The sequence below is a fragment of the Cydia strobilella genome, chromosome 8 (genome assembly GCF_947568885.1).
Source record: "Cydia strobilella chromosome 8, ilCydStro3.1, whole genome shotgun sequence".
NCBI classification, from domain to species: domain Eukaryota; kingdom Metazoa; phylum Arthropoda; class Insecta; order Lepidoptera; family Tortricidae; genus Cydia; species Cydia strobilella.
Window position 1 is genome coordinate 16192117 of NC_086048.1, and position 16767 is coordinate 16208883.

The 16767-nt window shown below is 38.7% G+C and overlaps 2 protein-coding genes and 1 long non-coding RNA gene across 3 annotated transcripts in view; 1 reads left to right on the top strand and 2 right to left on the bottom strand.

Moving 5' to 3' along the window:
- LOC134743807 (uncharacterized) overlaps window positions 1–16767 on the bottom strand; it is a 576396-nt gene that overhangs the window by 290236 nt on the left and 269393 nt on the right. The window lies entirely within an intron of this gene.
- On the bottom strand, window positions 4888–5658 carry LOC134743386 (uncharacterized). The gene has a single exon (XM_063676777.1). It carries the CDS (start codon window positions 5579–5581, stop codon window positions 5123–5125), a length of 459 nt encoding a protein of 152 aa, XP_063532847.1. The 5' UTR covers window positions 5582–5658; the 3' UTR covers window positions 4888–5122.
- LOC134743690 (retinol dehydrogenase 12-like) lies at window positions 9521–10554 on the top strand. The gene has a single exon (XM_063677293.1). The coding sequence runs from the start codon at window positions 9568–9570 to the stop codon at window positions 10519–10521; it is 954 nt and encodes a 317-aa protein (XP_063533363.1). The 5' UTR covers window positions 9521–9567; the 3' UTR covers window positions 10522–10554.

Below are 16767 nucleotides of genomic sequence, written 5' to 3' on the forward strand. Positions count from 1 at the left end.
CCTGCCAATGTTTTTCCTTATACGAAAAACGTTGTCGGGACAAATTCTTGTTGTTATGTAGGAATAAAGAAACTCTTTTGTGCTAATCTATTTAGCTTTTGCTAAAGTTAAGTAGGTTAGAACATTGATCAACAAATTGGAATGTGTTAAAGACATACGGCTTGCGATGTCCTATCATAAGGCCGCCTATATATACCAAATATGTGTATCAGAGTCGCCAGATAACAATATCGTAGACGTATGACTTTATAGTGTCAAATAAAGGTCCTAAGAGTGCCTTGTTTCAATAGCCTAACGATGTTTTTATCCTCTACGCAGCTTTAAAATTTTCAATAGATGTACGAATTTTAAACCAGGAAAAGCTAACCACTATTCCGGTCGTATCTCGATCCGTATCTACAATATGTAAATACGGTAGCATCCATATATAACCCTTGATCCAGAATGGTAACATTACAAAGGCATTGTTCGCGGGGATAAAATAATCGTTACGTATTCAAATTGTTACAATTGTTTACGTTAAGCCGTTGTTAATATCGTTAAAGTTAACTAGTTTTAAGCGTTGAATTGTTGTTAAGTTTGATTGTGATATTATTGTTAATATTTCATGTGGCTGTGTATGTTAATTTTATGTTAAGTTTTCGTTTTAACTGTTCATTTGTTCGCCGCCGGCATTAAGGCTGAAACTAAAAGCTGAAAAACCAAAACATTGTTATTTAACTTTAATTTAAGTCTCTTATAAGTGTTTTGTATACTAATTAGGTTAAAACCGAAGCTTGGAATAAAATTAACTACTAGTTAAGTGAGTGTCAGATAATATAAGGATAAATTATTAGAGACGAATGGGAGAAATCGTGTTTGTGAATTGTGTGAAATAAAAAGAAAACACTCGATTATTTGTTTTATTATACACTACACTGTTTCTGCTTTCCTATATTTTTACCTACACGTAAAAGATATATAACTTTACACTTTATTCCGTTGTGATAGGGTTGAAAATATATTTTTCATCGACGAAACCAACCCCCTCGGTTCAGGCTGCGGTAAGCGAGCCACCTATCAGTTAGCTCGTACCAATTTAATGCATTTATATTCTAATCTCTCTCTTTGTAATAATTTATTCGTACCTTGCAGTTTTTTGTTCTACTTGTGTTTGGTTAGAATTACTCGTAAATTATTAAAGCGGGTTTAAGGTTTGAGTTTGTAAAATTATTATGCTTATGTAATTTTACTAGAGTTGGATATTGTAACATTTGTAACAATGTGTTTACATTGTGCGCTAGTTATGTGTAAGTAAAAGATAATCAATGACCTGATTAAAATTAGACAAATCGTTTTTTTTTTACTTATAGATCTGCAAAACAAACTCGGGTGATTTGACCTATTAACTAGTTTACGGTAAATTAATAACACGGTAAAATGGTATTCTAAGTTTACGGTAATATTATTCACATCTCATAATATTCGGTGGCATTAACATATATTTTATATACCTACCTAGGAATTCAAAGTAAATGTAAAAAATGATACGTTCTTACTGAAATGCTTCTGTTACCACTTTAGAGTTGAAAATACTTGATAATGCATTTTAACGCCCCAAAATGTGTATAGTCGCAATCATTTGACATTGCCTCGTAATTTAATACTTTAATAAAATAAACTTACGACTACATTAGTAATACTTGTATTCCAGTACTCGTAAACATTAGAAACCTAAAGATACCTAATATTACTTAGTGCACCATTTGCAGTTAGTTGGAGGCTTTCCAAGTGTTCCAGTATATCTCTAAAGTAAATGTAAGCACGGTGATTATGCGCAGATACATGTGGCAAAACATTGTCCGGCGATACACAGCGCCAGTGTAATGAAGATAGTTTTAGGAATGGAAAACAAGAAGTTCAGATGCAATCTCGCCGCTTACTCTGCTCTTAATTGCTTAACTTTAACTGAAGCCTCTTCCTGTCGCAGATTCGTTTTAAGTTCATGCATACTTCACCCGTACACGCATAGACCACTTAAATAGTAGATGGGGCATATAAAACGACTCGATGGTGACCTGATTACATATTGACGCTGCCGTCGTGACCACATATTTAGCGGGAGCGCCACCACCTGTTTCAGTTCCGAACAAGTTTGCGACCTGAGGGCCTAGCTAAGATAGCAATCGTTTGCGCAGTAGCGAACGAAACGGTAAATCGGTAATGTCTCTCTATCACTCTTCCATATTAGTGCCACAGAGAGACATTACCTCCGTAATACAGTGTAAACTAGTACGGAGTAGTAGCTTGCTTTCGCTATACCTTGCACATCCATATAAGTATAACTATATCTATATGTATAGCAATGTACCATACCGCTTCATATACCTAAGTTATGCTCCTATGTGAAATTAAGCAATAAAGATATTACCGTTTCGTTCGCATCAAATTGTAAACAATTGGCATCTTGGCCAGGCCCCCTGTAGTTATTTAAATTTAAAATGTCAACAAAATTGAACAGGGACTGTTGTTATATAAAACAGTGCAGGATGTAACGTGTAGTAAGCACGGTATGCGGCGAAGTATTTTACGAGTAGGTGTAAAACGGAGTCTGACGGCGGTGGTTCTACACGTACAAGATACCAGCTGCCCCGTTCAGAAAGTCGTATAGGTTTAGGTCTAAGTATTGCATACGTACTTTTTTAATCGTAAGATAGTGAGCCTGTTCTCGCTGGTCGTTTACTGGCGACGGTATCTAGGGGCCAATTCTGAGTTTTGCGCTAACATTTAATACAACTATTCAGATTCAGCTATCTGAAATTGTTTTAACCGTGCGCTACGGTTCAGGGGGAAAAGACTGCTACTGTAGGTGCTTCGAGCAGTGTTGTTGTCTAAACTTTGTGCGGTAACCTAACCACTCCCTTACCTCCTGTTGATATTAAATGACTGTGGATAATAATGAAAGTACTCAGTAGCGATTGGCTGCTTAGGCGGTTCGTTTGAGCGGCCAGCCGCCTAACGCGGTTGTCATAGACGCCTGACGCGGTTGTCATAGCAGCTGACCGCTATTGCGGCCAACCGCGATGAAACTGCGTTAAGCGGCTGGATCGCTCGGCGTCTTGGGTCCATAAACAAAATTTTTGCTTTACTATAAAATTTAATCTACATATTTTGTTTTTAATTATTAATAAATTATTGCCAGTGCCTATAAACAAGATGGCGGCCAGCCGCGAAGCGGGCCGCAGCTCTTCATTCAACTTCCGCGGTTGAAATTTTGTGGCGGTTAAGTGCGTACGATCACAAGCGGCATGCCGCGCGGTTAGCCGCCCCCGCGGTTAACCGCCCTTACACATTTATATTTCACCATTCATAAATTATACAGTTCAAGTGTCTTTCACGTCACAAGTATCTACACTAAAAGCGTCATAAGTCAAAAAACTTAAAAATGTCTCGAACTTGACTATTGCATATGAGTCAATGCCAAAAAAAAACATATAAGGTCCAAGTCTGATAACTTCGAAAGTGGGGTTTCTTTAATTGAGAATTGGTAATATCCTAATATCCACTATACCAGAAGCACTTCATACTTTGGTAATAAGGTAATACTTGCCAAGGCATTATATGACTTGCTTACTATTACTTAAGAAGAAATTGGTTAGTAGGTATTTGCAATTTTCAAACATATTTTGAAATGTATCAAGAGCGATCATATTTTCATAGCCAACTTTTCGATCAAAATAGTGACCGTCGAATATTATTGATACAAATATAAAATTTAGGATTCACTCTTTTAAGATCGAATGGATAAATTGCTTGAATGTCACACATTTAAACGTTATCGATAGATCAGTTCTATACGATTTTTATGTCGCTTTTCGTAGTACGTATTTTACGTACTTACTAGTATTAGTATTATAAAGCAAATCACTCCAACCGTGTCTGTATATTTACTTGCGGTAAGTAAGCTCTGAAACTACTGAACCGATTTTATGTGATTTTCAATAACGTATAACTTTACTCTGGGAACGTTTAATATACAATACAGGGTTTATGTTACAGTTATATGTTACGCGGTTGTTACAGAAATTCGTGCAAGCGAATGAAGTGAGTCGTTCGTGACAGATAAAGAGGTACAGTCGACTACAAAGTTGAGTATCCACTTTTCCACCTTACTTTATTGTAATAAATTGAAAAAATGGATACATCTCTTTATAGTTGGCTGTACCTGCCTATACACCGTGTTACTTGAGTCACTGAAAATCTGAGACACCCCAACGGATTTTTTTTATTTTGAACTCATCTTGAGTATTTACTCTTAAATCCGATAAAAAAAAAAACGTTGTTTAGTTTTCTTAACAATTCTATTCGACTGGTAATTCTACACAAGATACCTGTTAATTGACCATTTGCATACCTTACTGCAACAAGGTAAGGTTTACCAATTCGCTCATTGACAAATAACGTGTCAAATGTTAGTTATTGATATTGTTGCATTACAAACTTGTAGACTGGGCATGTAAAATTAATAAATAATAATAATAAAAAAATACTCTCTTTCAAATGTAGTAGCGCAGTCGATTCTCCTATCGATTCTGAACAAACTGTTTTTAGGTTTTCAGTGGGTCATGAAACACCGTGTATATGTTCATGTTTAGTAGGATGTTTAAGCTGTAGATACCTCACGGCTTCACGGCTTTGGCGGCTTTGCCGTGAGGTCCATTTAAAAGGCCCTAATTCGCTAGCTTTCCTCGGTGTCATGCTTCAAAACTTGTATCACCGAATTAGGCGTATCACCAAATAATGCGAGTTTACCCTACATGCAGGTGTCGTATATAACGGAATAATATTTTGGAACATTTGATTTGAGCATATTAAATACAAAGAATCGTGAAAAACGTTGTTTTTTACAACTTTTATTAAACTGACCGCATAGTTTTAGTGATTTCCATTAGGTTATGTTTTATACATGTATTACCTGAAGGAGCTTCGCAGTCTGTATATCTTTCCGTCGAAGTGTCTGCCAGTTGCAAGCGGAAATGCCCGAGGGGTTCCACCGCTAGCTAGGGTTGTTTTATGATCGATTTTGTTCTCTCACACTTGCTAAACATTCATGATAAAAATGATAAATTGTTCCGAATATGTTCTATGATTTTTCTTTAGGAATTCTTGAGAAGTTATTGCGCTGTTCGTCGTTGGCTTTTTTTTCAGCGAGACGTACGAGTTTTTGGAGTTGAACCATGTCGTCTCGAGCGACCGCGTCACGGAGTGCCTCCAGCATCCGTACACCCTGCCGACCCTTCATCAGCTGCTTCTCTGTCCTCTCTTGCATGTTCATCAGCCGACCCTCATCCCTCTGCACTAACTTCACTTTCTTCGTTATCAAACTCAAGTAATAATCAATCTGCTGTTGCATTTCATCTACATGCGAGTGGAACTTGTAGTCGAGTACAACAATCAACAAGTATATGGCATACAGTAAGAATAAACCGACTCCAAAATAAAACAGTGTGGGGCAGGTGGATGAGAGAAACGGGCAGTCTTCTTGCAGAGTTAGGCAGCTCCAAAGATATGATTTGTGGGGAGACAAACCCGATCTCTCCATTATGATAACAATTTCGTTTGTGATACTACGCGGACATTTTGTGCCAAAATTATTTTGATTGGGGTTGTCATTTTGACAACAACAACTCTATATAGGTAAAAAATTAGGTATAAATCATCAACTTTATCTTTCAATTCAAGGTTTTATTAAAATTATTTCAAATAAGCAATTTAATTTTTTAGGGTTCCGTGCAAAGAGTAGTATAATATAGTTCCGTGCCCAAAGGGTAAAAACGGGACCCTATTACTAAGACTGCTGTCCGTCTGTATGTCACCAGGCTGTATCTCATGAACCGTTATAGCTAGACAGTTGAAATTTTCACAGATAAAATTTCCAATTGGACGGATAGCGAAGTCTTAGTAATAGGGTCCCGTTTTACCTTTTGGGTATAGAGCCATAAAAACGACTGCCATTAGTAGATACTTAACTTAAGGGGCCCACTGACTATCAGTCCGCCGGACGATATCGGCCTGTCAGTTAGAACAAAAATTTGACAGTTCCGAACAACTGTGTATGCAACAATGTATTACGAGCATTCCACGACTCTTCTATTTCCGCACAGACTCTATCATACTTTATGCATACCTAACAAAGTTATCTGTTGACAGAACACTTGGCTTAAAGGACTTGTATCTTGGCCAATGTTGTAAAAAAATCTTTTTGTCACATGTTTTTGTTTTTGACATCCCTATACGTGTATTATTGCTTTTCCAAAAACAGTTACTGTTCAATCTGAATATTTTTTTACTCTGCGAAATTACTAAAGGTTTACCAATGTTTCATTAAAGTAGACTTGTAAGACAAAAAAAATAAATTATCCCAATTTAATAACAAGTATCACGGCCGGCAACACAATGCGATAGCCCCGCCTAAGTGAGTGTTTTCTAAAGAATACGATACCGCTATCATTGAGGCGAAGTGGCATCGCTGACTGACAATAGCGTATAAAAGTGCACAATGCTCGCGAACGCTCCACTTCACGCAATATCGGATTGCCTCGCCTGGCCCAAGACGATTCGCTTCACGACCTCTACAAAGAAATAGTGCAATGCATTGCAATGCCCAAAAGCGGTGGCTCCGGGCTCGTCTGACTCTGTAAACAGTCGCACTGGAGGTAAGGGATTTTAAACGTGAAATTGTAGTTTGAGTCGGTTTCATAGTTATTAGTTTTATATTAGTGTAGGAGTCAGACGTATGTTTATCCGCTTTTAAGCTTGCCTTAATTAAAGAGCAAGCTAACGGGGTATAAAAATCTAAAAAGAAGAAAGAAACGTTCATATACCGACCTTCCTACTTTTACAAACGTAGAGTAAAACAAAATGTCTAGCTCCAAAGTTACATTTGTCGGCTTTAGATTTAGATCTTTATAACTTTATGCTATTTGGATCCCTAACCACTTATTTAGATATGTATAAATTATGAATTATGACATGAGCGTAAAAACAAATACTACTTTAACGTATACCTATAGGTACATATAAAGTTAACATAGGACTTAAAGTAGGTAACTAGGTAAGGTGCATTCGGATAACTTTAAAAGCGGGATAATTTTGAAAATGGCAAGTTATCTACTAAACTAGAAACACTTTCTACTTTAGCGGTAAGCAAGATGGCTTGGTCTGGTAAGCGTTACAGTAGCGTAATATTAAGTGTTGCTAAAGTATGAAACCTTCTGGGTTTATTGATATTTGGAGCAGTCCACGAAATTGTCTACCGTTGTCCCGTACGAATGCGAATTTTCTCAGGATTTGCAGGTATAAGAGTTTCCTTTTCTGTGACAAATGGTCAAAAATATGCACAGAAAAATAATCATCTGCTTTAAATGCCGCAACAAAGGAAACAAAACGCGTTTGTACGGGATAGCCCGTGGAATGCTCCGTTTACGATTTTTTAAATAAAATTGTCTCCTTTTTCGAAGTTATCCCAATGCACCTTACTATTTATACACACTTTAAATATTCAGATTACTCCGGCTACTTTGTTTTTATAGCAGAAAAATATTTCAATAACACTTAATATAATTATTGTAAGTATGAGCCCGAAAACGGTCCAACAGATAGGTCGAGTTTTAACGTAGGACTGCACAAAACTTTTCGTATATTCGAGTTAGGCGTTCGACTTTGCTGTCCCCATTTTTCGACGTTTTGCTGCCGTTTGAGTATATTTGTAAGTTCTGCTGATATTTCATCGATGTTAAAGTTTTGAATATAGAAATGAGGTTCACTGTCATCAATGTGATTTATAATTTAACTTTGAATATAGTTTCATTAGCCAATTTATCGCGTCAGCCGGGCTAGCACATGATTGGCGCGAGAGTATCTCGCCGCGACATAGACTACCCGTTCCCCATTAATTCATACAGTTAGTAAAAGACGGGTAGTCTCTGTCGCGTCAATCATGTGCTCGGCCTACAGTATTATGGTCATGCATGTACTTTAGATATCAGCATTAAATACATAATTTAAATGGAAACATTATAATTTAACTTCTAATTGGCTTCCAATGAGCTGTGTAAATAGGTGAGCCAAAAAGCTTTATGATATCAACATGGGATCATACTCGTATGTAAGTACCTCTATTTCAATTGCTTAAAATAAAAAAAGTTCTTCACTGGACTAAATCCAGTCTGGACTCGATTGAAATTGTTTTCAAAAGTAACTAAGTATGAGTAGTTTAGGACAAGACACTAATATATCATTTTAATTCACGGATGACATCGAAGAGTTTTCACATTTGACGTTCATGATACGTAAAATTGACGATCATGATAAGAAGATAAGCATAATTTTGACATTGATGCAAACATTATAGTGTAATTTTTATCCTGAAATAAATAAATCTAAATCTAAATCATAATTTGCCACACAGAGGTACCTATAAGTATCCGTAACGTAAAATTATGAAAACAAATTGAATTTTGCTGCATGTTGTGTAGGCAGCGTACCGATGGGTTTCAGGTGAAAGTTTAATTTGTTGCACAACTTTCCTTTGTGGATGGTGTGCCAACGTGACCACAGCCTCCCATCCTTAAGTGTTATTGCAGTCGCTCACAGAACCTGTGTTCTGTGAGAGTCGAACGCTAAAAATAACAACTACATGCCAGCTCCGATAACCGAAGTCCGATTATCAAGTGAGTATCGAAAAGTTTATAAATATCTTGAAAATTTCATACCGTTTAGGACGGAGATTTTACTTCCCATTAAATATTATAAGTAGGTTTTTTTTAAGCAGTGGTTAATGCATTTACGCATCTCACCCCCGGGCCAGGGCCAGGGCCAGGACGCTTGACAGACTCTTCTCCTGGACGTGTAGAGCCGTCCCGCGTGGGCCCCCCACCCACTGGCTCTACGGGGTCTTTATATAAGATTTAACCTCCAAGCAGGGTACAGCTGTCCCCCCCCCCCCAACTGGCTACGCCCTTGATAACGTTGGTTTTTGTAAAAGCTTATTAACGCCTACACACAATATCTTGAAAACTATTTTTGGTATGGTATATTGCTCATACAAATGTAACAGGCGCGTATTGACAATCCTGTCGTCTTCCCTGAGTTCAATCAAATCCCGGTAAAAGCACAATCACATAAGCTCCTGAGTTTTGGGGACCTTTTATGTAATTATTGCAGTAGGTATGACGCCGCCTATAACATATTATATTCGTTAACAGACTATATATTATGTCAAATATCGTGCGCGGCGTTACAATAGGTATTGAAATATTGTCGCGCTGCGCGTACAGAGCTTAAGGCCGTCCACGGTCAAATGACATTAATGACTGGAGGAAAACCACATACCTCTACCTATTGCACGTTTAGTAATTCTCACGCACGCCGACTGATTCAACGCGTGGATAATATACTTATCTTTTTTATCGGATAAAACGTATACAGCGATATAAGATTGATTGATATTACGATAAATCAAATTAAATTTACTTAGTTTAGTGTTATATATTCGTACATATAAAGCAGTGTCCTAGTTCAGGAATCATGTTTTTAGTCACACTATTAATTATAAATTTGATCTTTGCTTTTATTGCATGGGTGTACTGTAAATTGACTAGCGGTGTATGTAGCAGCAGCAGACATTTGGTGGGGACAACAGTTATTGTGACTGGAGCGAATGCTGGGATCGGGTATGAAACGGCGAAGGATTTGGCGGCACGAGGCGCGAGGGTGATACTGGCATGCAGGAGCGAGACCCGCGGCCTCGCAGCGAAGGACCAGATAGCCGCAGCTACTAGAAATTCTGATGTTCACTACCAACACCTCGACCTCGCATCATTAAAATCAGTCAGATCATTCACAGACAATATCCTCAAAACCGAAAAACGTCTCGACATCCTCGTGAACAACGCAGGCTGTTATGGATCAAATTTCGAGAAAACTGAAGATGGACTACTTCTAGAAATGCAGAGTAATCATTTCGGACCTTTCCTCCTGACCAATTTGTTACTTCCACTTCTTAAATCCTCAGCACCAAGTCGCATAGTGAATGTTTCATCAGTTGCACACATGGGGGCTGTTATTGACTTCGATAATCTAAACGCAGAAAAGGAAACTAAAGAAACCTATAGTAAAATTACAGTGTACTGTAATACAAAGATGTGTAACATCTTGATGACAGTAGAATTGGAAAGGCAGTTAAAAGGAACAGGTGTGACAGTTAATGCTTTACATCCTGGAATAATCGCAACGGGGATTGCAGCTCACGAACGGCTAACGAAGTACGCATTGTTTTTCTTGAAGCCATATTGCAAAACGCCGTGGGAAGGAGCGCAGACCACTATCCACCTAGCCGTGGCTCTGGAGCTCTCTGGCACGAGTGGTCGGTATTTTAGAGACTGTAGAGAAGTGAAACCGAGCAAACAAGCTCAAGATACTGAACTGGCTCGAAAACTTTGGGAAGCATCGGAGAGACTGGTTAAATTTAAAACTGCATAGTAAATATTATAATATTCAAATAATGGTAACGGAGGAGGATGCGATTGTTAAATTAATTTTTGAAAATTTATCGAGCAGCAATGTACTGCAAACATTGCGAGATATAACATGACATGACATTACGAGATACGAGCTTTTTATAATATCAAACATCAAAGATCTTTGATAATATCAGCAAGCGTTGATAGTTACTTTAAAAAGCTAGGTTCTCGTAACTTTTGTTGCTTTACATTGCGGGTCGAATTATTTTGTATGGTTAATATTTTCATTGTATTCCTAAGCTAATTTTATCTCAATATGACGACCGATCTGGCCTAGTGGGTAGTAACCCTGCCTGTGAAGCCGATGGTCCCAGGGTTCGAATCCCGGTAAGGGCATTTATTTGTGGGATGAGCACAGCAGATATTTGTTCCTGAGTCATGGGTGTTTTCTATATATTTAAGTATTTATACATTATATATTATTATATCGTTGTCTGAGTACCCATAACACAAGCCTCCTTGTGCTTACCGTGGGACTTAGTCAATCTGTGAAAGAATGTCCTATAATATTTATTTATTTAATTGATGTATCAAAATAGATTGTGGTTTGTTGCAATCTTTTACAACTCAGAATTTACGAAGAGAATACACACTCCAGTACCTATTAGCTTACAATACTTAATAATGTAAAGACATGCAGGCTGCTTGCTGTAAAATAATTGCTCGGTGCAGTTCACCTTGACACCAGTGTTAGTTTATTTATTTTAAATGAATAAAGAAACATATTTCGAGTTTTTTTACATACCTATGCAATATGGAAATTAACTCTAACCTAAAGTCTGTTATTTATTCCGTAGACTAAAATGACTTTTCATGTGTTGCTAGTTTTTTTACGTCTTATAAATAGTGATGTACTACAAGTGCTACAACCGGTACTTACCGAAAGTAAACTATTAGGAGGTACTTATATATGTTGATGAAGACGAAAGAACACGCACTGTATACATACGATCACTATACCAATAAAGTAACGAATGTCGAATACTAGACACTTTCACTTCTTGCAATGTTCATGCCATCCTCATTTCAGAATCCTGGCTCAAACCTAGTCTTCCCTCCACTTCTTACGGCCTTCCCGGCTACGTGTTACTGCGGAATGACCGTACAGGCAAAGGTGGCGGTGGTGTTGCCATCTACCTCCGCAGTGACATTCCCTGTAAAATTATTTCGTCATCCCCGTCTCATTATTCAGGTTCCTTAGAACATCTGTTCTTGGAAGTAAATGTCGGGGGTACTAAGGCAGCTCTCGGAGTTGTCTATTGTCCCCCTACCATTGATTACTTTGATGCCCTAGATACTGTTTTCTCTTCACTCAGCACTGAGTATACACATCAAATAATTATGGGCGACTTTAACACCGACCTTTTGAAGGACAACCGTAGGACACGTAGATTAAACTTGGTTTTGGAGGCGGCTGATCTAAAAGTGCTTCCTCTCAAACCAACTCATCACAATGTTGACGCGTCAGACTCCTGGCTGGATCTTATCTGTACCTCATCTGTTGAACATGTCAAACAATGCGGTCAATTACTGGCTCCGGGTTTTTCACGTCACGATCTAATCTTTTTGGGCTACCAGATCAAGCCTCAGAAACCACCTTGCACTTTTTTAAAACTTCGCAGCTTTGCGAGGCTTGACATGGAAGCTTTACGGGAAAGTGCGCGTGGAGAAGATTGGTCGGCGGTGCTGTCGGCACAGTCAGTGGACGAGGCGGTACTGTCTTTAAATAATAGTATCCTTAAATTATACGATGCTCATGCGCCCGTTCGTTCAGTAAGACTGAAGCGCCCACCCGCACCTTGGATTACGAATGGGGTTCGCATGGCCATGACTAAGCGGGATAGGGCATTCCGAAAATATAAGCGGGATCGTTCTGAAGAAAATTGGCACCTGTTTAAGATTGCAAGGAATCGGTGTAATCAGATGGTGAGAGCAGCTAAACGCAAACACATTTTCAATAACATCGTTCCATCATCGCCTAAGGAAACTTGGAATTTTTTGAATTCAATCGGTATTGGTAAAAAACAGAGTCCGAGCATGTCCTTCTCCACTTTCTCTTTAAATGACCTGAACTCTCACTTTTCTAAATCGACCATTTTAGATACTGTCACTAAATCTCATAGTCTCTCTCTCATTTCCGCCCTGCCCTGCCCCTCTAGTACAACTTTCTCATTTACGTTGCCCACTGATGATGAGGTTGCTAAGGTTATTAGGTCTATTAAGTCTAATGCTGTTGGCCACGACGAGGTTAGTAGACTTATGTTAATATGCATCTTGGAATGCATACTCCCAATTATAACCCATGTTATAAACTTCTCACTTTCAACTGGGATTTTTCCGTCGTTGTGGCGTAAAGCACATGTCATTCCTTTACCAAAAGTTTCTAACCCCAGTACACTAAAAGATTTCCGTCCCATCTCTATTCTCCCTTTTTTGTCAAAAGTCTTGGAAGCTATTGTACACAAACAATTATCTGCTCATATCTACTCCAACCTTGTTCTCACTCCATTTCAATCAGGTTTTCGTCCAGGCCACAGCACTACCACGGCATTGCTTAAGATCGTTGAGGATGTGAGACTAGCTATGGAATCAACGCAGCTGACGATTTTGGTGTTGATTGACTTTTCAAACGCATTCAATGCAGTCAATCATGAACTCTTGTTAGCTGCATTGAACCACTTAAATATAACGTCATCAACGGCTAAATGGTTCGCCTCATATCTTCAAGATCGACGTCAGATGGTTCGTGTGGACAGTTCCTCTTTTTCCGACTGGTGTGACCTCACTTCCGGTGTTCCGCAGGGCGGCATACTCTCTCCACTTCTTTTTTCCGTTTTTATTAACTTAATTGCGTCTCACTTAGCATGCTCTTTCCATCTTTACGCCGATGACCTGCAATTGTACACCCACAGTAGCATTAGTGATCTGGATTGTGCCATAGCGAAGATTAACGAGGACTTGAATCGCATCTCTGTTTGGTCGCGTTGCTTCGGCATTTCTGTTAATCCGTCCAAATGCCAGGCTATTGTACTGGGAAGACCCCGTTTACTCTCCGTAGCTGACCTTACTCACTTGTCTCCTATCGTGTACGAAGATATACCTGTGCCGCTGGCATCGCAAGTGAGAAACCTGGGGTTGATTCTTGACAATGGCCTGACTTGGGAACCGCAGGTATCTGACGTATGTCGCCGGGTCACTAACACACTAAGAGCCCTATACCGGCTTAAACATTTCCTTCCGACTGGCACTAAAGTTCTCCTTGTTCAAGCTCTTGTATTACCTATTGTAGACTATGCTGATGTGTGTTACACGAATATCACAGAAGTCTCTCTGAGCAAACTAGATCGGCTTCTTAATAACAGCATCAGATTTATTTTCGGACTCCGTAAATATGACCACATATCTGCATATCGCCGCCGACTTAACTGGCTCCCTATTCGAGAACGGAGGTCCTTGCGTATTCTGTGCACACTATATTCTATTTTATTTGATCGGAAAGCGCCCGGCTATCTTAGTTCGAAATTTAATTTTATAACCGCCCGATCAGGTTGCACCCTCCGTGAGTCCCGTAGTCTCAAGCTTACTGTTCCTTCTCATCGCACCGGTTTTGTCTCTAACTCCTTCACCCTTCACGCGATCCGGCTTTGGAATGATCTCCCACTCAACATCAGACAGGCTCCAACCAAGCTCTCGTTTAAGCGCATGTTACGCAAGCATTTTTTCGACAAGCTCACTGGTTAGTTGTCCATCGTAGGCATAGTATTATTTGCACTGGGTACATAAAATGAAGTAATATATATGTAAGTTTATTTAATTATAGTATGTATAGTATGTATATGTAAGTTTATTTTCGGTAGTGTGTATTATTTATCGCTATATTTTTTGTTTTAAGTTACCTATTCTGCTTTTTTTTTGTTCAATGCCTGCACCTATCACTGTTTCTGTTTAGCCTGGTGGTTGACTGGTAGAGAATGCCTTTAGGCATTAAGTCCGCCATTTGTACTTTATTTGTTATATTGTGCAATAAAGTTTAAAATAATAATAATAAATAAAATAAATAAACCAAAAATACGAAAATGGCGTTGCGTCAGGTCGGCGATACGTCAATGTCATTTTTTTTTATGTTTGAGAGTGATTTTATTTATTGTTTATTTCCTATCATGTATAGCGAGTAGATTTCATTTATATTTTGAATGTAAAATTAATTTAATATTTATCGGTTATTCACAAACCGAAATCAAAGAACAGCACTGTTTGTTTTAAGCTGGTCACATTATTTCTACGTGTGACATTTGTGGTTGTAATTTTAGTCTACGGCTACGGAACAAAAAACCAGACTATACAAATTATTTACTTTTCATTAGGATGACTCACGCTAGACCGGCCCGTGCCCGGGCCAAAGCGCCCGAGACGTCATTTTCTATGACGGTTGACCGGTGATCACGTGGTGCTTTCTATAGAAAACGCAGCGCCGGAAGCTCCGGCCAGGCCCCGGCCCGGTCTAGCGTGGGTCATGCTTAAGTGTACTGTTGTAGTATTTACTATAGCATTTCTAAATTGGTAATGTTGTACCTTTTTCTTTATCTTCATTGCCGAGATCTTATTGTACCTATGAAAGCAATAAATTACTGATTACTGAAACAATCATTATTTATTCCCTTAGAAAAATATTTAGGCCCGAGTAAAAGGCGCCTTCGTTATTTAAACAGGTAGCCATTGGTACAACGAAACTAACAGAATAATAAATCAAAGGAAAATATCAACCAGGTTCCAAGTACGGCGATGGATTCAAATTGTACTACTTAGGTCTTGTTGTTTTTAAATAATTACTAAAGATCTCGTGACTGCGATAATTGCCCATGAATTTCAAGTAGGTATTTATTAATCTATTTCCTACGCAAGCCACTAAAGCTTGGCCATCAATAAAATCCGAGCTGGAAAACTGTTTTGGGTACTACGTCGGTGGACAGTGTGGACAAACCATTAGCGAATGACGTAGTGAGTGTTGTGTGCAACCCATCATTTGAAAATAATGCCGTAAACGAGGGTAGTTTCTCGCCCCCCCCTGCCGCCACCGGGCGCGGAGGGCTGCATCCCGCAGTCTGCGCCGGTCCGTCACCGTCGACGCAAGCTCCTGATGACGCTTCTCGGTACGGAGTGAAACATGTCGAGCGTTGTCGACTTAAAACACGTGAGTGACCTGTAATTAATATATTTAATATGTCTGTGTCTCACGGAAGTTTTGTTATTAAAATCAATAAAATCATCAATAAGCGTTTTTATTACGAATAGTAATTCGTATTCGCCGAATATTGAAAAGGTATTCGTACTTTTTTGTCCGTATCGTTTTCAAATTTCGTATGGAGCAGAGGTGAATAATAACAAAATGAAACCTCACCTTAAACGAATATTACTTATACTAAATTTGTTCACCGTCACCCTATTGAGAGTTGAGACGCGTCGTAGGAAGCCCGTCAACGTCTCTAATTAATTTCCTCTCCGCTTTTCAGCGATAATAAAAACTCCTTCAAAAACGATGAATAACTTAGTGAAGTATAAAAGGCTAATTAAGGTGTGCTTGGCTAATTAGCTGTTAGATAATCGAATTTTGAGCAAAACTGAGCGGAGCCGAGGGTTTACGAGCCCGTTATAAAGTCCTATTATTGTTAAACTTTTGGTCGTAACTCGGGAAGCGGCAATTACTGGCCAAAAGTGGCCATTATGAATGGCCTATATTTTGTACAAGTATACTACAAGTATAGGTAGATTTAACCACGATTAGTACAGAAAAACTAGAAGTGGAGAAGTGGTATTGTACTTAGGTATGGGACAGGTTTTTTGTTTTATGGCTCAGGAAACGTTCCCTAATTCACCAACAGAACAATTCTAACTTATGAAGTACATTCATCTCAATTTGCCATCGTTTGCCCGTATTCAATGCTAGCGAGATGAACTGCTTTTTTCCTTGTCCTGGCGTTTGGCCCCCGCTGTGAGCCGGACATGCGTTTGAAAATACATACAATAATAATTTTTTCTGAATTACCTAACTGCGAATGATACCATATCAATGACACGAACGATCTTTAACAGGTTTTTAATATTTTAATGCCGCTCAAGGTTTTATTTTCTCTAAAGTCCCATTTAGACGGTTCAAGAACTTGCATGCTATTTTCGTTACATATCATATCGTTATATTTTCGTTTCG

Coding starts and splice junctions, on each gene's coding strand:
- LOC134743690 (XM_063677293.1), top strand. CDS start 9,568: ATGTTTTTAGTCACACTATTAATTATAAATTTGATCTTTGCTTTTATT.
- LOC134743386 (XM_063676777.1), bottom strand. CDS start 5,581: ATGGAGAGATCGGGTTTGTCTCCCCACAAATCATATCTTTGGAGCTGC.